This window comes from Oncorhynchus gorbuscha, linkage group LG09 (assembly GCF_021184085.1).
Source record: "Oncorhynchus gorbuscha isolate QuinsamMale2020 ecotype Even-year linkage group LG09, OgorEven_v1.0, whole genome shotgun sequence".
In the NCBI taxonomy this organism is placed as follows: Eukaryota; Metazoa; Chordata; class Actinopteri; order Salmoniformes; family Salmonidae; genus Oncorhynchus; species Oncorhynchus gorbuscha.
In genome coordinates, this window is record NC_060181.1 from 13709403 (window position 1) to 13737360 (window position 27958).

General features: G+C 43.1%; 1 protein-coding gene across 1 annotated transcript; it reads left to right on the plus strand.

Annotated features, from left to right (window-relative positions):
* On the plus strand, positions 1 to 26069 carry LOC124043186 (Y+L amino acid transporter 2-like). The gene is made up of 10 exons (XM_046361471.1): positions 1 to 121; positions 15192 to 15645; positions 15802 to 15944; positions 18567 to 18692; positions 20570 to 20714; positions 20981 to 21104; positions 21637 to 21837; positions 22461 to 22610; positions 23018 to 23201; positions 23669 to 26069. The coding sequence occupies exons 2-10, from the start codon at positions 15338 to 15340 to the stop codon at positions 23761 to 23763; spliced, it is 1476 nt and encodes a 491-aa protein (XP_046217427.1). The 5' UTR covers positions 1 to 121; positions 15192 to 15337; the 3' UTR covers positions 23764 to 26069.
* Positions 26070 to 27958: the final 1889 nt, after the last annotated feature.

Genomic DNA, 27958 nt, shown 5'->3' on the forward strand with positions numbered 1-27958 from the left:
GTGAAGGAGGAGCGGGGAAAAGTAAGTGATGACGAAGAGGCAGCCAGCAACGATAATCAAACATCCAGCATTGAGTAAGCTTGCACATGGTGTGTCAGTCTCCTTGAAAGAAGTTCTCAAGGTAAGGCTTTATATCTAAGTATTTTTGAGAGAAAATTAGATTTTTGCTTCTTACCTACATTTTTATTCACTTTCAGATGTTTGACTAGTCAGTTGTTTAGCTCAACTTGCTAGCTAGCGAAACGCTTCTGGGTTGAACTGCCACGCACATGAGGCAGTTCAGCATCATCAGCATGTGTCGTGGTTAGTTTCATCTAACTAGCTACTATCTGGTACTTTATGGTATTTACTCGAACTACCTGGAAAATGTTTATCATTTGTACGTGTTTGAGAGTTCTCTAGCTGAAAGTATTATTACATTTAGATAGCTACCGAAAAAAAACGATAGCGTTGCTAGCTTTAGCTACTATCACTAGCTAGCTAACTTTTGCCGTGACTACTAACGTTAGCAAAACAATACAGTTTACAGTAAATTATTTAGCTAGTTTCAGCTCAACGGACTGGAGTCTGTGTGGCCAAATAAAGCATCAAACAAAACAAAACGGCTGGCTAAGTTATGCTTGTCCATTTTTGCGCATGCCAGCTTGTGCGACTCTGTCCACGTTTTGTTGCTTGACTGCCTAGTATGGTACTTTGGGGACGTGGGCGAAATGTTTTGCACTTTGGACCGATGTGGGCAAAAAAGTATATTCGTTTCCCTTGAAACGTAGGTCTTGCTTATAGGCAGCCGATAGTTCCGATCCATCCACATGGCTTGATTGGCGGACTAAAATCCACTCCATGGCGAGTTTAGTCCACTCAGGCTTGATGTGCATTTCCGACTAATGCACTCGTGTCACCCGTGGACCGGCTCGCACATAACGTGTCCTCCATTCAGACTGCAAAGGCCATTTTCCTCCTTAACTAAATATAATTGTGTGGAAAATATACGGAATTTTAAATAATTAAACACAATTTTCCACCACCGTTTTCGTACTTTCGGACAATTTAGGATGTTACACACCGCGTTAAGACATGGGGGGTCCCAACATCCAAAATTGTCACACACAAAAAATACGCAAACGGTGGTGGAGAATTGTTGCATAAAGAATGTAACCTACGCACGTTTTCCCAGTTTATCTATCCAGAACATACGGTCAGTGATATCTGACTTTCAAGCAAGTAAAATTACTTCATGTGATCATGCTGTACTACACATATAATTGGTATCCTATATACAGCTTGAAACTAATGCTACCCCCTCAAAAAATCGTGTTACTGTTCCTTACAAGCCAGAATGTTTAATTGCATTACCTTTAAACGTACTCTACCTGTTGTCCATGTGGAAAACCTGGTCTCAGGGCAGTTCCTATTATTCTGTACCAGGGTTTCCTTTATAAACATGTGGCACTGGACATTTGACTGGCAGCATTTTAATTTATCTGACATTCTAGAAATGTACCAGACCCATATGCATCAGTGAAGTCTCCTCAGAGAAGGAAGGGGAGGACCATCCTCAGTGAATTTAATTTTTTTTGTAAAGTGAAACATTTTAAAGTTAACTTTAAAAATAAAATAAAAACTATACCACAGATTAATGTCACCAAATACTTGATTAAAACACACAATTTTGCAATGTTCTACAGTCGCCTCCACAGCAGTCTGTAGGGAAGCACCATGTGTAGCCGGAAGACAGCTAGTTTCTGTCCTCCTGTATTTTGCATTTGCAGTACGTGCTGCCTTTCCTTCCGACTGTAGGCGATGCACAATTATATATTTTTTTTAAGCTAGGGGAAGCTAATGATCCTCTGTGACCAAATCATGCTTTTTAAAATTAAATGCTGTCAGTCAAATGTCCAGTGCCACATTTTCATAAAGGAAACCCTGGTACAGAATAATACGAACTGCTTGATGCGTCACTACAGTCGACGGTTCGAAACACGGGTGTATCGCATCCAGCCGTGATTGGGAGTCCCATAGGGTGGTGCACAATTGGCCCGGCATCATCCGGGTTTGTCCGGGTTAGGCCGTCATTGTAAATAATAATTTGTTCTTAACTGACTTGCCTAGTTAAATAAAAAATAAAAATTCTGTATAGACAAAAGTAGGCTGAACTAAATTACCATAACACTCACTTCTGTCATCATGAATAGCTTTGAGTCAAGGATCATGTCACCCTAGACTCACTTCAGTTTGCATACTGCCCAAACAGGTCCACAGATGACGCAATCGCCATTACACTGCACACTGCCTTATCCCATCTGTACAAAAAGAAAACCTATGTAAGAATGCTGACAGCTCAGCATGCAACACCATTGTACTCTCCAAGCCAATCATCAAACTGGAGGCCCTGGGTCTCAACCCCGCCCTGTGCAACTGGATCCTGGACTCTTGACGGGCCGCCCCCAGAAAGTTTACCTTGTTGAGAAATGGTCCAAACAGACTCTGGGACAGTTGTGGAACGATGCATCCAAAATACAACCATTAGGCCTCGGTTACATAAAAAATAGTTATTCCCCATGCAACAGATCAGAACAGTTAGCTTAAAATGTTGATAGCCTACTGCCTTAATAATGTTAAGAAATAGTTTATGTGCGAATATGCATTTGGCTGCCGGACAATGAAAGAAATACACTGCTCCAAAAAAATAAAGGGAACACTTAAACAACACAATGTAATTCCAAGTCAATCACACTTCTGTGAAATCAAACTGTCCACTTAGGAAGCAACACTGATTGACAATAAATTTCACATGCTGTTGTGCAAATGGAATAGACAACAGGTGGAAATTATAGGCAATTAGCAAGACACCCCCAATAAAGGAGTGGTTCTGCAGGTGGTGACCACAGACCGCTTCTCAGTTCCTATGCTTCCTGGCTGATGTTTTGGTCATTTTTTGAATGCTGGCAGTGCTTTCACTCTAGTGGTAGCATGAGACGGAGTCTACAGCCCACACAAGTGGCTCAGGTAGTGCAGCTCATCCAGGATGGCACATCAATGCGAGCTGTGGCAAGAAGGTTTGCTGTGTCTGTCAGCGTAGTGTCCAGAGCATGGAGGCGCTACCAGGAGACAGGCCAGTACATCAGGAGACAACAACCCAGCAGCAGGACTGCTATCTCCGCCTTTGTGCAAGGAGGAGCACTGCCAGAGCCCTGCAAAATGATCTCCAGCAAGCCACAAATGTGCATGTGTCTGCTCAAATGGTCAGAAACAGACTCCATGAGCGTGGTATCAGGGCCCGACGTCCACACGTGGGGGTTGTGCTTTACAGCCCAACACCGTGCAGGATGTTTGGCATTTGCCAGAGAACACCAAGATTGGCAAATTCGCCACTGGCGCCCTGTGCTCTTCACAGATGAAAGCAGGTTCACACTGACCACATGTGACAGTCTGGAGACGCCGTGGAGAATGTTCTGCTGCCTGCAACATCCTCCAGCATGACCGGTTTGGCGGTGGGTCAGTCGTGGGGTGGCATTTCTTTGGGGGGCCGCACAGCCCTCCATGTGCTCGCCAGAGGTAGCCTGACTGCCATTAGGTACCGAGATGAGATCCTCAGACCCCTTGTGAGATCATATGCTGGTGCGGTTGGCCCTGGGTTCCTCCTAATGCAAGACAATGCTAGACCTCATGTGGCTTGAGTGTGTCAGCAGGAAGGCATGGATGCTATGGACTGGCCCGCCCGTTCCCCAGACCTGAATCCAATTGAGCACATCTGGGACATCATGTCTCGCTCCATCCACCACAGACTGTCCAGGAGTTGGCGGATGCTTTAGTCCAGGTCTGGGAGGAGATCCCTCAGGAGACCATCTCATCAGGAGCATGCCCAGGCTTGTAGGGAGGTCATACAGGCACGTGGAGGCCACACACACACTACTGAGCCTCATTTTGACTTGTTTTAAGGACATTACATCAAAGTTAGATCTGCCTGTAGTGTGGTTTTCCACTTTAATTTTGAGTGTGACTCCAAATCCAGACCTCCATGGGTTGATAAATTGGATTTCCATTGATAATTTTTGTGTGATTTTTGTTGTCAGCACATTCAACTATGTAAAGAAAAAGTATCTAATAAGAATATTTAATTCATTCAGATCTAGGATGTGTTATTTTAGTGTCCCCTTTTATTTTTTTGAGCAGTGTAGAACATGAAGGAGGCTACTGGTTTAAATTGCATATGAAAGTATGTGGACTCTTCCTAGAGCTGGCTAAACTGAGCAGTTGGGGGGGAGAGCAGCCTTGGTCACGGGCCTAGAACCCGAGTTCCTCTGTGGAGATGGGAGAACCTTTCAGAAAGACAACCATCTCTGCAGCACTCCACCAATCAGGCCTTTATGGTAATGGCCAGATTACATTTAAGTCATTTAGCAGACGCTCTTATCCAGAGCGACTTACAAATTGGTGCATTCACCTTATGACATCCAGTGGAACAGCCACTTTACAATAGTGCATCTAAATCTTTTAAGGGGGGGGGTGAGAAGGATTACTTTATCCTATCCTAGGTATTCCTTAAAGATGGAAGACACTCCTCAGAAAAAGGCACATGGCATCGTGCTTAGAGTTTGCCTTAAAGGCAACTAAGGGACTCTGACCTTGAGAAACAAGATCCTCTGGTCTGATGAAACCAAGATTAAACTCTTTGCCCTGAATGCCAAGCTTCACATCTAGAGGAAACCTGGCACCATCCCTACAGTGAAGCATGGTGGCAGCATCATGTTGTGGGGATGTTTTTCGTCAGCAGGGACTGGGGGTCTAGTCAGGATTGAGGGGAAAAATGAATGGAGCAAAGTACAGAGCGATCCTTGATGAAAACCTGCTCCAGAGCACTCAGGGCCTCAGACTGGGGGAAGGTTCACCTTCCAACAGGACAATGACCCTAAGCACTCAGCCAAGACAATGCAGGAGTGGCTTCGGGACACGTCTCTGAATGTCCTTGAGTGGCCCAGCCAAAGCTCAGACTTGAAGCTAATCTAATCAAATTTTATTTGTCACATACACATGGTTAGCAGATGTTAATGCGAGTGTAGCGAAATGCTTGTGCTTCTAGTTCCGACAATGCAGTAATAAACAACAAGTAATCTAGCTAACAATTCCAAAACTACCACCTTATAGACACAAGTGTAAGGGGATAAAGAATATGTACATAAAGATATATGAATGAGTGATGGTACAGAGCGGCATAGGCAAGATACAGTAGATGGTATTGAGTACAGTATATACATATGAGATGAGTAAGTAAACAAAGTGGCTAGTGATACATGTATTACATAAAGATGCAGTAGATGATATAGAGTACAGTATATACGTATACATATGAGATAATAATGTAGGGTATGTAAACATTATATTAGGTAGTATTGTTTAAAGTGGCAAGTGATATATTTTACATTTCCCATCAATTCCCATTATTAAAGTGGCTGGAATTGAGTCAGTGTGTTGGTGGCTGTTTAACAGTCTGATGGCCTTGAGATGGAAGCTGTTTTTCAGTCTCTCGGTCCCAGCTTTGATGCACCTGTACTGACCTCGCCTTCTGGATGATAGCGGGGTGAACAGGCAGTGGCTCGGGTGGTTGTTGTCCTTGATGATCTTTATGGCCTTCCTGTGATCGAACATATCTGAAGAGGCCTGAAAATAGCTGTGAGGTGACGCTCTCCATCGAACCTGACAGAGCTTGAGAATATCTGCAGAAAAGAATGGGAGAAACTCTCCAAATACAGGTGTGCCGAGCTTGTAGCGTCACACCCAAGAAGACTCGAGGCTGTATTCGCTGTCAAAGGTGCTTCAACAAAGTAAAGGGTCTGTAGTTTTGTAACTGTGATTTTTGTGTTTTGAATAAATTGGCAACAATTTCTAACACGGAACCCAAACCGGCTGCATGGTTGTGCCATCGTGCATATATGCGCAATCACGACACGCATGTTAAAATATCAAAACAAACTCTGAACCAATGCCATTAATTTGGGGACAGGTCGAAAAGCATTAAACATGAATGGCAATTTAGCTAGTTAACTTGCTGTTGCTAGCTAATTTGTCCTGGGATATAAACTGGAGGTCGAACGATTAATCGGAATGGCCCATTTTAATTCGAGCCGATTTTCAAGTTTTCATAACAATCGTAAATCAGTATTTTTGGACACCGATTTTTGCCTATTTTAATATATATATTTTTTACACCTTTTTATTTAACTAGGCAAGTCAGTTAAGAACACATTCTTATTTTCAATGACTGCCTAGGAACAGTGGGTTAACTGCCTCGTTCAGGGGCAGAACGACAGATTTTCACCTGGTCAGTTTGGGGGATATAATCTTGCGACCTTACAGTAAACTAGTCCTTGTGCACTCCACAAGAAGACTGCCTGTTACGCGAAAGCAGTAAGCCAAGGTAAGTTGCTAGCTAGCGTTAAACTTATCTTATAAAAACAATCAATCATAATCACTAGTTAACTACACATGGTTGATATTACTAGATATTATCTAGCGTGTCCTGCGTTGCATACAAGTATCTAACTGAGCGGTGGTAGGCAGAAGCAGGCGCGTAAACATTAATTCAAACAGCACTTTCGTGCGTTTTGCCAGCAGCTCTTCATTGTGTGTCAAGCATTGCGCTGTTTATGACTTCAAGCCTATCAACTCCCGATATTAGGTTGGTGTAACCGATGTGAAATGGCTAGCTAGTTAGCGCACGCTAATAGCATTTCAAATGTCACTCGCTCTGAGCCTGTGGTTGTTTCCTTTGCTCTGCATGGGTAACGCTGCTTCGAGGTTGACTGTGTTCCTGGTTCGAGCCCAGGGAGGAGCGAGGAGAGGGACGGAAGCTATACTGTTACACTGGCAATACTAAAGTGCCTATAAGAACATCCAATAGTCAAAGGTTAATGAAATACAAATGGTATAGAGGGAAATAGTCCTATAATTCCTATAATAACTACAACCTAAAACATCTTACCTGGGAGTATTGAAGACTCATGTTAAAAGGAACCACCAGATTTCATATGTTCTCATGCTCTGAGCAAGGAACTGAAACGTTAGCTTTTATACATGGCACTTTTACTTTCTTCTCCAACACTTTGTTTTTGCATTATTTAAACCAAATTGAATATGTTTCCTTATTTATTTGAGGCTAAATTGATTTTATTGATGTATTATATTAAGTTAAAGTAAGTGTTCATTCAGTATTGTTGTAATTGTCGTTATTATAAATAACAATCGTACGATTTAATCGGTATCAGCTTTTTTGGTCCTCCAATAATCTGTATCGGCGCTGAAAAATCCTAATCGGTCGACCTCTAATACAAACACTAGGTTGTTATTTTACCTGAAATGCACGAGGGTCTCCGACAATCAACCCACACGTAAAAATGTTCAACCGATTCATTTCTAGTCATCTCGCCTCCTTCCAGGCCTTTTCATCGTTTAACTTATATGGTGTTTGGCATGTACACTTTCATAGTATTACCACGACAACCGGCAATAGTTCGTCTTTCAATCACCCATGTGGGTATAACCAATGAGGGGATGGCACGTGGCTCCCTGCTTCTATAAACCAATGAGCAGATGGGAGAGGCAGGACTTGCAGCGTGATCTGTGTCAGAAATAGGAATGACTTCTATTTTAGCCCTTGGCAACACAGACGCTCGTTGGCACGCGCACGGCAGTGTAGTCGGGGTATAAACCTGTTGTTGCCTCGTCATTATGGGGGTATTGTGCGTAGAATATCCCATTTTCATGGCATGGTTGGTTCAAAAGCTATTGACGAGATTTATATTGGACTAACTTGACTTTGGTACTGAACCAAAAGTCGGGTAAACATTACTCTCCTCTGGATATTTTTTTTTTTTTAAGAGCAGCTGAAGGACAAAGCGCAAAGACAACAGGTAGAGCAAGTTTAAATATAATTTTATTAAACATTTGGCCTGGTTTTAGGCTTTATTTACCCATTTTAATTGAATATTAAAGCCAGATTAATTAAACTATTGCATCCCTTGCTACAAGCTGATGTTGACACAGGTGTGGAAAAGCAATTCCCACATGGCCTTCCTTGTGCTGTGGCACTACTGATATATTCTTGTTGAATCAGTGAGTAGTCTATGCTAGGAGTCATTCCTAGAACCCATATGCATGCCGTAGCCTAATGTTGTACTGCCAGGCATTCTGAATACTTTTTTAATTGAAGGCAGTGTATTTCAGAGCATAAAGGCAGCCCATCAGACCAGATGCTGTTGGAATCTAATAGGCATGTCTGCATGACTGGCGTCCCTCTGATTTCATATTAATGGAGATGAGAGAGGAACTAGTAAAGGAGAAGAGGAAGCCTCTTCCTGAGAGGCTGTTTGTGTTCATAACGCCTGAGGCATTAAACACACAGGCTTTACAAACAGAGGTATTATAAAGACACACAAACGGTGGTATTGCAAACACAAATGGAGAAAGGCCTTAAACACTCAGTTATTATAAATATATACACACACACACAGAGGCATTACAAACACACAAACGCAACATGACCATTATGTTTGTTTGATAAGGGATCTCCTTGATAATGGTAGCCTGGTCCCATAGTTGTTTGTGCTGGAGTAGACTGCAACCATAGGAGTCCATGTGATGTCCTACAATAAATTTAAGCTTCTCTGTTCTTCGCTCAAGAACAGAGCTAAACGGAGACCGACGATGTTCTGGAGCAGGTAAATGTTTCCCCCCTTGCTGTTTTGGAGACCTTGCTCGGCTGTGTAGAATGTCCTAACTTAATGACATGGTTGATAAATGCAAAGCACATTTTCAGTGAAATCTAGCTTGTCTAAACTGGGAGTGTTTTTAGGCCAGACATTTAGGGAAAGTTCGAAGAGAACAAATTTATTTTTCCTTGGATAAAAAACAAATTAGGCTATATCCTGCAGGTGCATGTTCAAGCTATAGTGCGCCATTACTGCATTCTAATAACCATCTATCTACCTTGAAATGCAAAATGTTCCACAGTCACGTTGATATTCTAGTCGGTAAACAAACCAAACGCAGCCATGGGAAATCCTCCCATAGCAATACCAGGTATTTGAACTAAGATTAAAATAAAAATTCACGCCTTGTTCTTTCTTTGCTCCAGAGGTCGAGTAAAGAACAGTGACTTGAATCTCAGGCGAGTTGAGCTGGGCCTCTCCTCTACGTCATTTTATTTACACTTCAGAGAGCGGAGAAGAAGAGATTAGAATCAGTGAGTTGAGTGTTCCGATAGTAAAAGCCTTGTTCTGCATTCTAAGGCACCCACTACTTCGTTCCACTAGAATGCAGAACAAGGCTTTTGCTAAGGCACCCACTACTTTGTTCCACTAGAATGCAGAACAGGGCTTTTGCTAAGGCACCCACTACTTCGTTCCACTAGAATGCAGAACAAGGCTTTTACTATGGCACCCACTACTTTGTTCCACTAGAATGCAGAACTAGGCTTTTGCTATGGCACCCACTACTTTGTTCCACTAGAATGCAGAACAGGGCTTTTACTAAGGCACCCACTACTTCGTTCCACTAGAATGCAGAACAGGGCTTTTGCTAAGGCACCCACTACTTTGTTCCACTAGAATGCAGAACAGGGCTTTTACTAAGGCACCCACTACTTTGTTCCACTAGAATGCAGAACAGGGCTTTTGCTAAGGCACCCACTACTTTGTTCCACTAGCCAGGCACAATGCCTGTTAGTGGGAAAACAGACTGTGCTGTAGCGTTCACCAGCACTACTCCACTGTAACTGCTGGTTCTAAGGTCTAAAGAAAAGACAGATATGCCAAAGCTGGGCTGGCCTTTTTTATATTCAGAATCACATTCCTATAAAGCTTTGAGGATCTAATGTTAAATACTGTTGAAGTTAATATGGCTACAGGTTCATCTGCCTCAACTAAAAGCCCATTCTGGTGGGAAACTGCTATAGACCACCAGGTGTTAACAGTCAGTATCTGGATAACATGTGACATGATATCACATACGTTATCAAGCATCAGGCTGCTCACTCAAGAGCTTCAAACTAAGTAGTGCCTGCATCCTGGTTCAGGTTCAGTCAACCTACTTGTACCAGGGTAGTTACAAACAGCACAGGAATGAAATCATCATATATGGAACACATCTTTACTATTGCTTCAGAAATTAACTTGGTATTGTAGCCATATCTAGGAAAACCAAAGTTCCAAAGGCTGGGCCTAATATAGTGCATAAGAGGTCACACAATACATTTAGTAGTGATTCCCATGTTGGTGCAAAGAATATTTGTTAGTATGTATGGGGCGGCAGGGTAGCCTAGTGGTTAGAGCACTGGACTAGTAACCGGAAGGTTGCAAGTTCAAACCCCCGAGCTGACAAGGTACAAATCTGTCGTTCTGCCCCTGAACAGGCAGTTAACCCGCTGTTCCTAGGCAGTCATTGAAAATAAGAATTTGTTCTTAACTGACTTGCCTAGTTAAATAAAGGTGTAAAAAATAAATTTAAAAAACTGTAATGAGAAGCAGACGCTGCACTTGACGCATTTTATGAAATTGCTTACCCGAGTTACTAATAAGCACGAAACCATTAAGAAAATAACTGTTAAAAACTGTTCAATCCCTGCGGTTTGATGAGGAATTGAAAAATGTTATTGTTGAGAGGGATGAGGCTAAAGGCTGCAAGACCGATGGGTAAAAGTACTGCAAATTGAGAAGTCATGTGACTAAACTGAATTAAAAATAAGAAATTACACTGAAACAAAGAGATTGTTAAAACGCTTTGATGCACCTTCAATTACATTTTGGGCAAAAAGGAAAACTCCATTGACTGATGGCTCGTTCACCACAAAACCCACTGATATTGCCAACTACTTTAATCATTTTTTTAAATTGGCAATATTAGCGAACTTGGGCATGACATGCCAGCAACAAACGCTGACACTACACATCCAAGTATATCTGACTAAATTATGAAGGACAATCAAGCCACTGGGGTCTGACAACTTGGATGGAAAGTTACTGAGGATAATGGAGAACGATATTGCCACTCCTATTTGCCACATCTTCAATTTAAGCCTACTAGAAAGTGTGTGCCTCAGGCCTGGAGGGAAGCAAACCTTATTCCCCTACCTAAGAATAGTAAAGTCCTGAGGTCACACACTTAATGTGTTGTGAAAGTCCCTTTACTGGCTCAAATAGCCGACCAATCAGCCTGTTACCAACCCTGAGTAGACTTAGGGGAAAAATGGTGTTTGACCAGATACAATGCTATTTTATAGTAAACAAATTGACCACAGACCTTCAGCACATTTATAGGGAAGGACATTCAACAAGCACAGCACTTACACAATTGACTGTAGGACTTGCCAATTGACTGATTGGCAGGTCCTACAGGCCCCCCGAGTTAAATTTATGAAAAAGATTGTGTATGGAGGCTGTTTTGTTGGACTCCAGTGCGGCGTTTGACATTATCTCTCGTAGTCTGCTGCTGGAAACTTGTTATGGCTTTATATTGTGGATAAAGAGTTACCTGTCTAACAGAACATAGTGTGTTCTTTAATGGAAGCCTCTCCAATGTAATCCAGGTAGAATCAGGAATTCCCCAGGGCAGCTGTCTAGGCCACTTACATTTTTCAATCTTTACTAATGACATGCCACTGGCCTTGAGTAAAGTCAGTGTGTCTATGTATGCAGTTGACACAACACCACATTACACATCAGCTACTACAGCGAGTGAAATGACTGCAACACTTAAGAGCTGCAGTTAGTTTCAGAATGGGTTGCAAGGAATACATTTGTCCTAAATATTAAATAATAAACCCTATACCTCAAGTAATAAATAATGTGGAAATTGAGCAAGTTGAGGTGACTAAACTAGTTGGAGTAACCCTGGATTGTAAACGGTCATGGTCAAAATCCTATTGATACAACGGTGGCTAAGTTGTGGACAAGTCTGTCCCTAATAAAGCGTTACTCTGCCTTCTTAACAACACTATCAGCAAGGCAGGTCCTACAGGCCCTAGTTTTGTCACACCTGGACTACTGTTCAGTCATGTGGTCAGGTGCCACAAAGAGCAGAACACTAATAATATGCATGTCAATCTCTCCAGGCTCAAAGTGGAGGAGAGATTGACTTCATCACTAGTTGTATTTGTGAGAGGTATTGACATGTTGAATGCACAGAGTCTGTTTTTGAACTATTGGCACATCGCTCAGACACGCATGCATGCCCCGCCCCACAAGACCTGCCACCAGAGATCTCTTCATAGTCCCCAGGTCCAGAACAGACTACGGGAGGAGCACAGTACTACGTAGTCATGACTACATGCAACTCTATTCCACATCAAGTAGCTCATGCAAGCAGTAGAATTAGATTAAATATGCACCGTACAGCAGGGACTGTGGCACAGACCGACGCATACAAACACACTATATAATACGCACTAAACACCCACGTACACATGGATTTTGTTGTAGTAGAGTCCTGAGGTCACACACTTAATGTGTTGTGAACGTATTGTAATATCGTACATTGTATAATTGCCTTAATTTGGCTGGACCCCAGGAAAAGTAGCTGCTACCTTGGCTATTGGACATTTTCCATGGGAAGTTTAAACCCGGAAATGTTGCTTAAATTCATCAAAAAAGTTAACTTTTTTTGTGGGATACACATAAGCCAATTCTAGGCCTTTTGGCATATTTTGGTTGAACTATCCCCAATTCAATGGAATTGCAACCCTTTGCATGCACAGTGCACTGTTCCATCACATGTGCAGTTGAGTCTCAAGATCTTGCCCACTAAATGAGATGCTATTGAGCCCACACTACTACACTGTCTGAGCCAAGGACTACATGCTTTCTGGTAAGTTACTGGGTGGGGTGAATATATTTTATGACATACGTTGTGTGTTTTGTTAACTAGTAAATGGTATCCTACCACAGTGGGTTTAAATAATTTAACTTGTTAAGCTAGTTTGTTTTTACTACCATGTCACCTGTTTCCATACATGTTTCATAAAAAAAAAAAAATCTTAAAAGATCTAATTGCTTAACTATTTACAGTTTAGGTCGGAGGTTAACATACAATTTAGCCAAATATATTTAAACCCAGTTTTTCAAAATTCCTGCCATTTTAATCCGATTTAAAATTCCCTGTCTTAGGTCAGTTAGGATCACCACTTTATTTTAAGAATGTGAAATGTCAGACTAATAGTAGAGAGAGTGATGCATTTTCAACTGTCAACTGCGTTTATTTTCATCAAATTTAACATGCATACAAATATTTGTATGAACATAACAATATTCAACAACCTGAGACAAACTGAACAGGTTCCACAGACATTTGACTAACATAAATTGAATGTGTCCCTGAACAAAATCAAAAGTAAGTCCGTATCTCGTGTGGTTCCCAGACATTTCTGGGGGAATGGCCCGAGCCCTCACCCTCCGAGCCAACAAGTCCCAGACGTGCTCAATGGGAATGAGATCTGGGCTCTTCGCTGGCCATGGCAGAACACTGATATTCCTGTCTTGCAGGAAATCACGCACAGAACGAGCAGTATGGCTGGTGGCATTGTCATACTGTAGGGTCATGTCAGGCTGAGCCTGCAGGAAGGATACCACATGAGGGAGGAGGATGTCTTCCCTGTAACACACAGCGTTGAGATTTCCTGCAATGACAACAAGCTCAGTCCGATGATACTGTGACACACCTCCCCAGACCATGACGGACCCTTCACCTCCAAATCGATCCCGCTCCAAAGTACATGTCTCGGTGTAGCGCTCATTTCTTCGGTGATAAATGCGACTCCGACCATCCCCGCGAGAAAACTGTGACTCGTCAGTGATGAGCACTTGTCAGTCTGGTCCTGCGATGGTGGGTTTCTTCCCATAGGTGACGTTGTTGCCGGTGATGTCTGGTGAGGACCTGCCTTACAACAAGCCATCAGTCCAGCCTCTGTCAGCAATAGGCTGAGAGTCTGAGCACTGATGGGGGGGATTGTGCGTTCCTGGTGTAACTCGGGAAGTTCTTGCCATCCTGTCCCATAGGTGTGATGTTCGGATGTACTGATGCTGTGCAGGTGTTACACGTGGTCTGCCACTGCGAGGAAGATCAGCTGTCCGTCCTGTCTCCCTGTAGCTCTGTCTTAGGCGTCTCACAGTACGGACATTGCAATTTATTCCTCTGGCCACATCTGCAGTCCTCATGCCTAAGGCACGTTCACGCAGATGAGCAGGGACCTTGGGTATCTTTCTTTTGGCGTTTTTCAGAGTCAGTAGAAAGTCAGTCCTCTTTGGTGTCCTAAGTTTTCATAACTGACCTTAATTGCCTACTGTATGCTGTTACTGTCTTAACGACCGTTCCACAGGTGCATGTTCATTAATTATGGTTCATTGAACAAGCATGAGAAACAGTGTTTAAACCCTTTACAATGAAGATCTGTGAAGTTATTTTGATTTTTACGAGTTGTCTTTGAAAGACAGGGTCCTGAAAAGGGGATTTTTTGTTGTTGCTGCTGAGTTTAAATCCGATGCAAAAAAACATCTACATTTTAAATTGTATTAATTTTCATATATTTCCGTTAATTCCCACAAAGTTTCCACCTCTGAATATTCCCCCAAAATATGCAACCCTAGTTATCTGCGATATCTACTGCAGCCCTCACCCTCTACATACAACACCTGTTCTGCCAGTCACATTCTGTTAAAGGTCCCCAAAGCACACACATCCCTGGAACGAGCTGCAACAAACACTCTTACTGACAGTTGTGGCTGCTTTGCGTGATGTATAATTGTCTCTACCTTCTTGCCTTTGTGCTATTGTCTGTGCCCAATGTTTGTAACATGTTTTGTGCTGCTACTGTGTTGTTGCTACCATGTTGTGTTGCTGTGTTGTCTTAGGTCTCTCTTTATGTAGCGTTGTCTCTCGTCGTGATGTATGTTTTTGTCCTATATTTTGAATCCCCAGGAGGCCTTTTTGTAGGCCGTCATTGTAAATAAGAATTTGTTAACTGACTTGCCTAGTTAAATGAAATAGTTATCACCTACGTAGGTTTAGCTAGGTATTCCAGTGTCTCCCTCAAATGCTGCAGTTTACTTAATACAATCAGTTGTTGCCTGAAGCCTAACAGTTTCGCATTGCATTTTATTTTGTCTTGCCTCCTGCGCTAACATTTCACTGTCTTAATTTCCCTACAGCCTTGTTGTGTACAGCTGATTTTAAAGACAACATGATGACCATCCGTTGAGAGCGATAGACATCGTGGCCTTGCTTGGTGACGTGCTGCTCCCTCTGTCCTTGTCCCGGTCTCCAGCCCTGTCTCCACCCAAACCGAACAATCACCATGGGGATTAAGAAAGATGCCGACACCTTGTCGACTGGCTCCATGCGTTTGAAGCAGGAGATCTCCCTGCTCCACGGGGTCTGCCTCATCGTGGGCAACATGATCGGCTCGGGCATCTTCGTGTCTCCCAAAGGGGTTCTCCTCTACACCGGCTCCTTCGGCCTGTCTCTCGTGGTGTGGGCCATCGGCGGGGTCTTCTCCGTGTTCGGGGCTCTGTGCTACGCCGAGCTGGGAACCACCATCCACAAGTCTGGGGCCAGTTATGCATATATCCTGGAGTCCTTTGGAGGCTTTCTGGCTTTTATTAGGTCAGGTTCCCCCTTATTCCACTTTTTATATTTTTATATAGGTTTCTCTCATTGAGATAATCTATTACATGGAAAGTGATTTGAGCAACATTATAAATTCTATACAAATCCTTGTTTATGCTCCAATTTGAATTAGTTCTTGTTTTTAATTACCAGGCTGTGGACGTCCCTGATGATCGTGGAGCCAGCCTGCCAGGCTGTCATAGCCCTCACCTTCTCTAACTACCTGGTGCAGCCCTTCTACCCCACCTGCACAGCCCCTTACGATGCTGTGAGACTCCTAGCAGCAGCCATCATCGGTAAGATGAGCTGAGCTCACTACTTTTCTTCCCTCTGCCTGTTTTGAAATACGGAGATACTACCTGAACTTGTCCAATAAGAACACAGATTTACGTTCTCTGTTGCAAAATGTTTTTCTACTTCGTGCTACTGAACTCAACCCAGAAGTTTGATATCAAAATAAACAGAGTAGTGATGTCTGTCCTCCTAAGGCTTACATGCCTTGCAGGTGCCCCTGTGAAGTGCACCTGTGTGTTTACTTAGTAGTTGCTTTCATATCCTGTGTCATCTCTATGGTTGAAAGGGGGGATATAAATGTGTTTGAGTTTGTCTGACAAACATGGAGAAAGCTCAGAGAAGGTATTCTGTTGAGTCAGACAGATGGAACAGAACAAACTAAAGCAGCCTGGCGTTTAGTTGAATCCCCTCAGGAATTTGGCCATATTGTCAGTTCTCTTTCTCTCTATGGGCACCGGGGAGACATTGACATTCAAGCGCGTTCCTTCCTTCATCAATGATGTGTGAGTAAAAGAGAAGTGATTCTCTGGTTAGTGTAAGAGGCTGAGGTCTATGCTTAGGTAACTTGCCATCCTATTATAGTGAATGGAAATCCTACTTTTTATGTGTTTTAGGGAAATATAGTTGCTATACTAAAGGTTAGATTTAGTTCTGGTGATTTTGAGTGTATATTGTAATGGTATATGCTAGTCATTGGTGACAGGTTTCAGAGAAGGCCTGGGTATAACAGTACCCTATATGTCAAAGAATCCATGTTGCCAAAACACAGGACTTGGTACATAAATGCCACAGGCCATAACAACAGCAGGATCGTCTTGTCATGAAAGCATTTGGTTGTCGTGTGAAACCACTGTAGAAATTCTCCCCGAAGCATAAAAATGCTGACCAGCGACATTAGGTCCTTGTTCAAACCCTTGATTAATTTTCGATGTAACTATTCGCACACAACTGGTAATCTCTTGATCATAGCAGCCTCCTGTGGCCTAGTGTACTGAGGGGAGAATGGATGGAATGGTATCAGACACCTGGAAACCATAACGTATTTCAGACCATTCCACCTATTACCACCAGACCGTCCTCCCCAATTAAGGTATCACCAACCTCCTGTGATGTATGCCGTCTTAAGATGAGTAAAATATGTGTCGTAAGAACAGCCTCTCTCCACATCGAATTTGCAAATGTTCTCTTTACACCATCCTTCCATTAACCTTGGATGTGGTGTGGCCAAGGCCATATTCCTGCCTCACGTGTGCATGCATGCAGCTATCATCATAGAACAGGGGTATTCAACTCTGACCCTACGGGGTCTGGAGCCTGCTGGTTTTCTGGTCTACCTGATGATAATTAATTACCCACACCTGGTGTCCCAGGTCTAAATCAGTCCCTGATTTGAGTGGGAAACAATGAAGTTTGAGAAACCCTAGACCAACAAAATAAGGATAGTTATTCAAAACTTGAAAATACAGTAAGAGGCTTCAGGCTTATTTTTCTTTCTGGCATGACCATGCAAACCCATACACCTCTCCTCTGGGACCAGGGTACATACCAGTGGACAGGAAATGGAGTCCAATCACACTCTCTCTGCCTGCAGGTGCACACTGTCCTGCAGATGACTTTACATGATGGAGAGCAGCCTGTCCTCCTGGACTGTAATGTTATCAACTCTCTGTAGTGGTGGATAGAGATGGGTTTATCAGACACTCTATCTGGAATCATTCCTAAGCCATTAGCCTTATCAGACTTGTACTCTGCTTTATTGGTAGCATTTCTAGTTCCACTATCAAGGCCGGCTTTATCAGGTCTGAATCTCTATCCATTTCTAGTTCCACTATCAAGGCCGGCTTTATCAGGTCTGAATCTCTATCCATTTCTAGTTCCACTATCAAGGCCGGCTTTATCAGGTCTGAATCTCTATCCATTTCTAGTTCCACTATCAAGGCCGGCTTTATCAGGTCTGAATCTCTATCCATTTCTAGTTCCACTATCAAGGCCGGCTTTATCAGGTCTGAATCTCTATCCATTTCTAGTTCCACTATCAAGGCCGGCTTTATCAGGTCTGAATCTCTATCCATTTCTAGTTCCACTATCAAGGCCGGCTTTATCAGGTCTGAATCTATCCATTTCTAGTTCCACTATCAAGGCCGGCTTTATCAGGTCTGAATCTCTATCCATTTCTAGTTCCACTATCAAGGCCGGCTTTATCAGGTCTGAATCTCTATCCATTTCTAGTTCCACTATCAAGGCCGGCTTTATCAGGTCTGAATCTCTATCCATTTCTAGTTCCACTATCAAGGCCGGCTTTATCAGGTCTGAATCTCTATCCATTTCTAGTTCCACTATCAAGGCCGGCTTTATCAGGTCTGAATCTCTATCCATTTCTAGTTCCACTATCAAGGCCGGCTTTATCAGGTCTGAATCTCTATCCATTTCTAGTTCCACTATCAAGGCCGGCTTTATCAGGTCTGAATCTCTATCCATTTCTAGTTCCACTAGCTTGGTGAGTCCGCAAGTTGTTGTACTCATGGCTAACTGATTTTTAACCAGGATTGCGAAGGTCAATTTCAGGTCTTCTCTATACCGGAGGACTCCGCTGTCAAACACACACTGATCTCTCCTCCTCCTAGGTCTCCTGACATGTGTGAACTGTATGAAGGTGAAGTGGGGGGCCATCCTCCAGGTGGTCTCTACAGTAGCTAAGGTCCTGGCTCTCATCGTCATCATCATCGCTGGGATGGTTAAGTTGGGACAAGGTATGTTCCCTGGGGATGCACCAATGTAACCATGATAATGTCCTGATGCATTGTCAAGATGGCGCTTTACTTGCTAATCGGTCGTGTGGGCGTGCCATATTGCTAATCGGTCGTGTGGGCGTGCCATATTGCTAATCGGTTGTGTGGGCGTGCCATATTGCTAATCGGTTGTGTGGGCGTGCCATATTGCTAATCGGTTGTGTGGGCGTGCCATATTGCTAATCGGTTGTGTGGGCGTGCCATATTGCTAATCGGTGTGTGGGCGTGCCATATTGCTAATCGGTCGTGTGGGCGTGCCATATTGCTAATCGGTCGTGTGGGCGTGCCATATTGCTAATCGGTCGTGTGGGCGTGCCATATTGCTAATCGGTCGTGTGGGCGTGCCATATTGCTAATCGGTCGTGTGGGCGTGCCATATTGCTAATCGGTCGTGTGGGCGTGCCATATTGCTAATCGGTCGTGTGGGCGTGCCATATTGCTAATCGGTCGTGTGGGCGTGCCATATTGCTAATCGGTCGTGTGGGCGTGCCATATTGCTAATCGGTCGTGTGGGCGTGCCATATTGCTAATCGGTCGTGTGGGCGTGCCATATTGCTAATCGGTCGTGTGGGCGTGCCATATTGCTAATCGGTCGTGTGGGCGTGCCATATTGCTAATCGGTCGTGTGGGCGTGCCATATTGCTAATCGGTCGTGTGGGCGTGCCATATTGCTAATCGGTCGTGTGGTAAAGAGAATAGTACCACTGGAAAATAGCTAGGCTATATAGCCCAATTCTATTTAAGTGATAATGCCCGAGAAGCCGGTGTTTGGAGGATATATATCTATCTATATATAATGATTGACATATTTTCATAAATGTTGTTTTGATGAATTTATTAATTCTATTTCATCCTCCCATAAGACATAGTCCCGACACATCTAGGATTGCTAACCAAGCCGGCTGGTCGTTCTGTTCTATTGGTTCGGTTGCCAGTTGTCTTTTAGTTCTGTATCTCTGGCCGCGACCCAGTTGTTCGTCCCATATGTTCCATGGCAACATTCTTCTCTCTTGCTGACTAGCCAACTTTGGCTAACTTATTCACGTCAAACAGTGCAGACAGAATAACAGTAGCTGCATTCTGTTTAAGCTGTTTTCTAGTGACATTTTATCTGGATACATAACAATGAGCTAATGAGGCGAGATTTCGCCTGACATGTAAAATGTGCTCTCTCGTCAGGACACTGTTGTTCAGAGGAGCTAGCCAACAACACAGCTAACTCTTCAAACTGACGCTGGAAAGACTGCGAACCAGCTGCACTTCATTTTGTTTGACCTTTTTTCAATTGACATTCCTATATATATATATATATATATATATATATATATATATATATATATATATATATAATCCATAAAATTATGCTGATTCCTGATTTCCACTGGTTGAGAAATGGTGCCTGCCTCTCTCTCTCGTACCGCCCCCAACACGTTCATTACTATGGGACAGTTGGTGATCGAATTTGAATATTGAAACAATGTTGGAGATACAGACTAAGGTTTATACAAATCTCTGCTGTTAAACTAAATGTTAGTCTAAAATAAAGAGAATGTCTGGAGGGTTTTTATAGTGAAGATCAAGTTTCTAACTTCCCTACTGGGCTGATGAGACAGTGGATTGTACAGTCAGATGGAACAGAGTAAATAGGCATTTTAACGTTATGGATTAGTGGAAACTTGTGGGATAGACACTAGTTAAAAGCTCATTCCAGCATATCAGGATTCTATATATATATATATGTGTGTATATATATACAAACACACACAACTCCTTAAACAACAGTATACCCAATTAATGACTATAATTCACTATTACCCCCTCTCCTCTGCATACCTCAGGCCAGACGCAGAACTTTGAGGATTCGTTTAAGGGTTCTAAAGTGAACCCTGGGGACATGGCTCTGGCTCTGTACGCTGCTCTCTACTCCTATTCCGGCTGGGACACACTCAACTTTATCACCGAGGAGATTAAGAACCCGCAGAGGTGAGGCGAGGCAGCCCCCCCCCATGATGTTTAAAAATAATAATAATAATACACAATTGAAAATGGCCCGAGTTGTTGGCTCCACCATCCCTACACTGCAAAACCTTGTCATTCCTTGACTGATTCTGTCTGACTGTGGTGGTGGAATATAGACAAGGAGCATAAGCCCTGCCCGTCTGGTTCCTCTCAAGGTTTCTTTCCCCACAAAGTTTGTCCTTGTTGTTTTTATATAAAGTTCTAGCAATTTCTTTATCGATTCCTTCCAGGAACCTCCCGTTGGCCATTGGGATCTCAATGCCCATCGTCACGGTGATCTACATCCTGACTAACGTTGCCTACTACACCGTGATGGATGCTGAAACCGTGCTGGCCAGTGAGGCTGTGGCTGTGGTGAGTTTGAGGTTATGGATGAGTTGGCAACTGCCATGTAAAGTCAACCTTTATAATTCTTGATCATGATTTTCTCACTTCAAAGGACTGCTTATAGATGTACACATGCACACACAATGGTTAAACCATATGCAGGTCACGAGGTAGGTCTTATTGACAGCATCTGTTCAGTGTAGCTAATTGACCAGCTGTTGTTGTGTTCTCTGGTTCCTCTGAGGCTCTGTCTGTACCAGATGCACAACTCCCTAGTGGGGATAGATGAGATGATAACCAGGTTCAGGAAGTAATCTAGTTGATGAGGTTGGCTTGAGCATCATTGTCCTGTGTTCATGTAATTACAGAAGGCCCTGAGTAAGGGACCTTTTCAGGATCATTGACAGTAGCTAGCAAAGATGGGGTCAATTCCATTGCCATTCAGGAAGTAAACTGAAAAATCCCTTTTCCTATTTTCTCCATGGAAAGACAATGAATGGACTCTGGTTGTTGTATACAAACCCCAGATGAGAACCGATGCTGTGGTCTTTCTCTTCAGACGTTTGCTGATGAGATGCTGGGCTGGGCTCGGTGGCTGATCCCCCTGTCGGTGGCCATCTCCTGTTACGGAGGACTCAACTCCTCCATCATCGCTGCCTCCAGGCTATTCTTCGTGGGCTCCAGGGAGGGTCATTTACCCAACGTCCTCTGCATGATCCACGTCAAACGCTACACTCCCATCCCAGCACTGCTCTTCAACGTAAGTGAATGATGACTTAAATCAGTCACGTCACACATTGATGGATGGGTAGTGTGACGTTGCATGTAGTTTTCTAATACTTCTCTCGTGTAAATCTCCTGGTTCAGGTTCTATCCTGCTAGTCTGAACGTGTATGGACCCGGGAGCAGCAGCTCTATGACGACACATAATCAAACATGGCTCCTCCCTGCAAAGTCCATGGCCAATGTGTGTCTTGCAGGGCGGCATGTCTCTGATCTAGGATCAGATCGGTGACGCGTGTCTTGCAGGGCGGCATGTCTCTGATCTAGGATCAGATCGGTGACGTGTGTCTTGCAGGGCGGCATGTCTCTGATCTAGGATCAGATCGGTGACGCGTGTCTTGCAGGGCGGCATGTCTCTGATCTAGGATCAGATCGGTGACGTGTGTCTTGCAGGGCGGCATGTCTCTGATCTAGGATCAGATCGGTGACGTGTGTCTTGCAGGGCGGCATGTCTCTGATCTAGGATCAGATCGGTGACGCGTGTCTTGCAGGGCGGCATGTCTCTGATCTAGGATCAGATCGGTGACGTGTGTCTTGCAGGGCGGCATGTCTCTGATCTAGGATCAGATCGGTGACGTTTGTCCTGTGTGTGTCCTGTAGGGTGGCATGTCTCTGATCTACCTGTGTGTGAAGGACGTGTTCCAGCTCATCAACTACTTCAGCTTTAACTACTGGCTGTTCATTGGTCTGTCCATCGCCAGCCAGATCTACCTCCGGGTCAAAGCTCCGGACATGCACCGGCCCGTCAAGGTAGGGTTTTAATACTTGTAAGGTGAAAGCAGAATGTTCCTTCTGGATGGACGATTAAGTTGTATTATATTTATAGTTCATTTTATCAACTGCTTTGGTAAATTTGTGGGAGCATGATTGCTCCTGAGTGGTTCAGCGGTCTAAGGCACTGCATCTCAGTTCTAGAGGCGCCACTACAGACCCTGGTTCGATTCTAGATTTGTATCACAACCAGCCGTGATTGGGAGTCTCATAGGGCGGCGCACAATTGGCCCAGCATCGTCCGCGTTAGGGTTTGGCCATGGTAGGCCGTCATTGTAAAATAAGAATTTGTTCTTAACTGACTTGCTTAAACAACCAAATGTATACATGTAGATTTCCCCTCCATCTCTTTTGTGAGCATGTTTTCTCTCTCTCCCTCTCTCCAGCTCTCCCTCTTCTTCCCCATAGTGTACTGTCTATGTAGTGTGTTCCTGGTGGTAGTACCTCTCTACAGTGATACCATCAACTCTCTGGTGGGTATCGGGGTGGCTCTTTCTGGAGCGCCAGTCTACTACATCTGTATCCACCTGCCCCCCTCCTCCAGACCTGCCTTCCTGGGCAGGATGCTCGGTGAGACCTCTAGCAATTCTGTACACCTCCTGTGTCACATGATCAAGTGACACTTTTCTTCTTGAAAGTCCAATGTCTAAAACTGGACTGCTGAACTGTAAAACATTGTGGGACTGTATCAACAGTGGACTAATGAAAACAATACCAAAAGATAGTTTGAGTGGAATTTTTTTCTCCTTTACAAATGTTTCAGGTTGAATTATAATGATTAGAGCTAGCGTGCTTCAAGAGGAAATATTTCATATTTAAGGGAAATAATAGGTGAAATTTGTTTAAAGCCAGCATATACGTGGTGGAAATAAATGTTTCATATCATACTTACCTTTTTGAATTAGCGTAATATTAGACTAGGATAACCAAATGTAGAGCTACTATGCGGTAGTTGGGGGCACTATAAAAGTTGTAACACTTGTAGCTCTGGGGAAGCTTGGTTTTGACACCTTCCTGGTTGTATTTCCTTTACTCAGACACGATCTCCCTGAACACCCAGAAGCTGTGTCTGTGCTGTGTGGTCTCACCTGACCTAGACTTGGACAACATCCCTGAGGAGAAGCTGGAGTAGAAGGAGAGACTAAGCCATAGGTGGAACATACAGCCCACCATCACAGCTACACTCCACCGCCCTCCTCCTCCACAAGGCTTATCGATGAAGCAGTTTATTCTCTTTTTTTTCTCCCATTTTTTAATTTTTTTATTTAATTGATGTGAATTGATTTCCTATGGGACTGCACAGTGAGTGTGTTGTGTTCAGTGCTATGGTTGGCCTGAGGGAAGCCACTTGCTAGTGCTGGTGACCTGCCACATGCAAAACAGCACAATGTAGTTCACTCCTACTGGTTACACCTATGGACACTGTCAATTATGGAAGTTGAACCATTTGAAAAAAGCAAGAAATCCAAATGGAGATTTCAACAGGACCTCCTACTGACCATTTAGGACCTCCTACTGACCATTTAGGACCTCCTACTGACCATTTAGGACCTCCTACTGACCATTTAGGACCTCCTACTGACCATTTAGGACCTCCTACTGACCAAAGATTGGGTTTGAAGTTAGTGGAGATTGAAGTGTTTGTTGCTTTGTCTAGATATTGAATGAGTTGGATATTAAAGTCATGATTTTTTATTTTTTTAAAGTTGGGAGGGGTTAATCAAAGATACCTGTTCTAACCCAACAGTACTTTCCTTAGGCCAGATGTGTGTGCTCGCAAATTGCTTATCAATGACCTGTCTTTGACAGTTTTAGTTCTGTATTCTCCTATACAAGGGTCACTGAAGATTATTCCATCCACTTAGTGATGGTGTCAAGTGACTTATGTACTGTATGGAAACTGGCATGGGTTGAGCCATTATGGAGTTGAAGTAATGTTTATTGGTGAACCGACTGAATTTAGAACAAAATGGTTCCTATTTGGTTCTTTAGTTGTCTCTACCAAGCTACGCTATTCTCCCTGATAACTCACTCGTTCCCATGACAAGAGATTACTGTTTGTTGCCTTTTCCGTCCTGCCGTTTGTTTTAAAGCGTTATTTATGACCCGTTTGTCCTTGACGGACTGACGACAGTCATTTAGTTACTGTTGCCTTTAGGCCACTTTTGATCTCACTTGGATGCTATCATTCTATATGACATCACCAGTTATTCACATTGTTACTGTTACCATGGTTGTCCTATTGATGTCCAGAAAGTAACACGTATGCCCATGGATTCTTTAGATATTTAGCCTATGCCGTTATTACGCTACGGTAGCGCTCTAAGCAATACAGCACGAGCAGGTGTGGTATATGGCCAATCTAGCACGGCTTAGGACTGTTCATAGGCACGATGCAACGCGGCCATATACCACAAACCCCCGAGGGGCATTATTGCTATCGTCAACTGGCTACCAACATAAAAATAAACTCCCATCAGCATTCTGAGCTCAAACCACCCAGTTCATAACACCTTTTATCCTATTCATTATAACACCTTTTATCCTATTCCAAGGGTTGGCAACTTTTTTTTTTGGTCTTTTGTTTAGGAATTTAGTTTTAAATTCTTATTTGAAAATAAAATCTCTTTTAGTAATGCTCAATTTGCAAACATCGGAGCAATACCCTTAGTACACAAATCTACCGTAGTTAGCTTTCTCAGTCAGCGTTGAAGTCACCTACAGCGGCATGTTAACGGCACTCGATATTCAAATTAGTAAAAATTTTATTGACACATTTCAAACCAGAAGCCTTTCTGAAGAACCAAACTGACTGTTACTGATGTAGAAATGGGCAACTGTATAAAGGATATGTCCAATGTTTTTTTAAAATAGAAAACATAAGCGTTTGTTACAATTTTAGATGGTTATCCTATTAATTAAATCTCAGCCATAGACTTGTCATGCATGTCTCACTTTCAATTGTTTTTTGTCATCTTGTTTTAGACCTAGAAATCCTACAACATACAGTTGAAGTCAGAAGTTTACATACACCTTAGCCAAATAAATTTAAATTAAGTTTTTCACAATTCCTGACATTTAATCCTAGTAAAAATTCCCTGTCTTGGGTCAGTTAGGATCACCACTTTTATTAAGAATGTGAAATGTCGGAATAATAGTTATTTCTTTCAGCACATTCCCAGTGTGTCAGGAGTTTACATACACTCAATTAGTATTGGATAGCATTGTCTAAGTTGTTTAACTTGGGTCAAACGTTTCGGGTAGCCTTCCACAAGCTTCCCAGAATTAATTTTAGTCCATTCCTCCAGACAAGAGTTGATGTAACTGAGTCAGGTTTGTAGGCCTCCTTGCTCGCACATGTTTTTTTGAGGTCAGGCTTTTGTGATGGCCACTCCAATACCTTGACTTTGTTGTACATAAGGCATTTTGCCACAACTTTGGAAGTGTGCTTGGGGTCATTGTTTGGAAGACTCATTTGCAACCAAGCTTTAACTTCCTGACTGATGTCTTGACATGTTGCTTCAATATATCCACAGAATTTTCCTCCCTCATGATGCCACCTATTTTGTGAAGTGGACCAGTCACTCCTGCAGCAAAGCACCCCCACAACATGATGCTGCCAACCCTGCTTCACAGTTGGGATGGTGTTCTTTGGCTTGCAAGCCTCCCCCATTTTCCTCCAAACATACGGTCATTATGGCCAAACAGTTCTAATTTTGTTTCATCAGACTCGAGGACATTAACCCTGAAAAGTACGATCTTTGTCCCCCATGTGCAGTTGCAAACCGTAGTCTGGCTTTATGGGGGTTTTGGAGCAGTGGCTTCTTCCTTGTTGAGCGGCCTTTCAGGTTATGTCGATATAGGACTCGTTCTACTGTGGATATAGATACTTTTTGTACCTGTTTCCTCCAGCATCTTCACAAGGTCCTTTGCTGTTGTTCTGGGATTGATTTGCACTTTTCGCAGCAAAGTACGTTCATCTCTAGGAGACAGGACGCGTCGCGTCTCCTTTCTGAGTGGTATGACGGCTGCATGGTCCCATGGTGTTTATACTTGCGTACTATTGTTTGTACAGATGAACGTGGTACCTTCAGGCATTTGGAAATTGCTCACAAGGATGAACCAGACTTGTGGATGTCTACAATTTTTTTTTTTGAAGTCTTGGCTGATTTCTTTTGATTTTCCCATGTTGTCAAGCAAAGAGGCATTGAGTTTGAAGGTAGGCCTTGAAATACATCCACGGGTACACCTCCAATAGGCTAATTGACATCATTTGAGTCAATCAGAAGCTTCTAAAGCCATGACATAATTTTCTGGAATTTTCCAAGCTTTTTAAAGGCACAGTCAACATAGTGTATGTAAACTTCTGACCCACTGGAATTGTGATACAGTGAAATAATCTCTAAACAATTGTTGGAAAAATTATTTGTCATGCACAACTTGCCAAAACTATAGTTTTATCAACAAGAATTTTGTGGAGTGGTTGAAACACCTAGGTTGGAGTCATGAAAACTAATTTATGTAAACGTCTAACTTCAACTGTATTTTTGGAAGGATTCAATGCCATATGTGCATTCATGTAATTTTAATTGAACATTCTGTCAGCTGTGTTCTTTAAGAAGAACGCAACGTCTTCTTTACGGTCCAATCCGTCAAGACAATGGACCAAATATTACAGCTACTGGCCGGGACATATTGGACTAATATGCATCGTATAGTGTTACATGAACTCCTATCAGAGGTGGTTGAGGGACAGTGAATGGCACAACAATGGGCCTCAGGATCTCGTCATGGTATCTCTGTGCAATTAAATTGCCATTTGGTAAAATGCAATTGTGTTCGTTGTCCGTAGCTTATGCTTGCCCATACCTTAACCCCACCGTCACCATGGGGCACTCTGTTCACAACGTTGACATCAGCAATCCGCTTACCCACGCGACGCCATACACGTGGTCTGCGGCGTTGAGGCCGGTTAGACGTACTGCAAAATTCTTTAAAATGATGGAGGCGGCCTATGGTAGAAATGAACGTTCAATTCTCTGGCAACAGCTCTCATGGACATTCCTGCAGTCAGCATGCTAATTGCACACTCTCTCAACTTAAGACAGCTGTGGTATTGTGTTGTAACGTAACTGCACATTTGTGTCCTTTTTGTCCCCAGCACAAGGTACACCTGTAACAATCATTCTGTTTAATCAACTTCTTAATATGCCACACCTGTCGGCCTGTCTGGTGGATGGATTATCTTGGCAACGGAGAAATGCTCACTAACAAGGATGTAAACCAAATATGTTCAACATTTTGAGAGAAGGTTTTGTGTGTATGGA

Excerpts from the sequence above, each read along its gene's own strand:
- LOC124043186 (XM_046361471.1), top strand. The coding sequence starts at position 15,338 with ATGGGGATTAAGAAAGATGCCGACACCTTGTCGACTGGCTCCATGCGT. Across the intron at positions 22,611-23,017 it reads ACATGCACCGGCCCGTCAAG|CTCTCCCTCTTCTTCCCCAT; the intron begins GTAGGGTTTTAA and ends CCCTCTCTCCAG. Across the intron at positions 23,202-23,668 it reads CTTCCTGGGCAGGATGCTCG|ACACGATCTCCCTGAACACC; the intron begins GTGAGACCTCTA and ends TCCTTTACTCAG.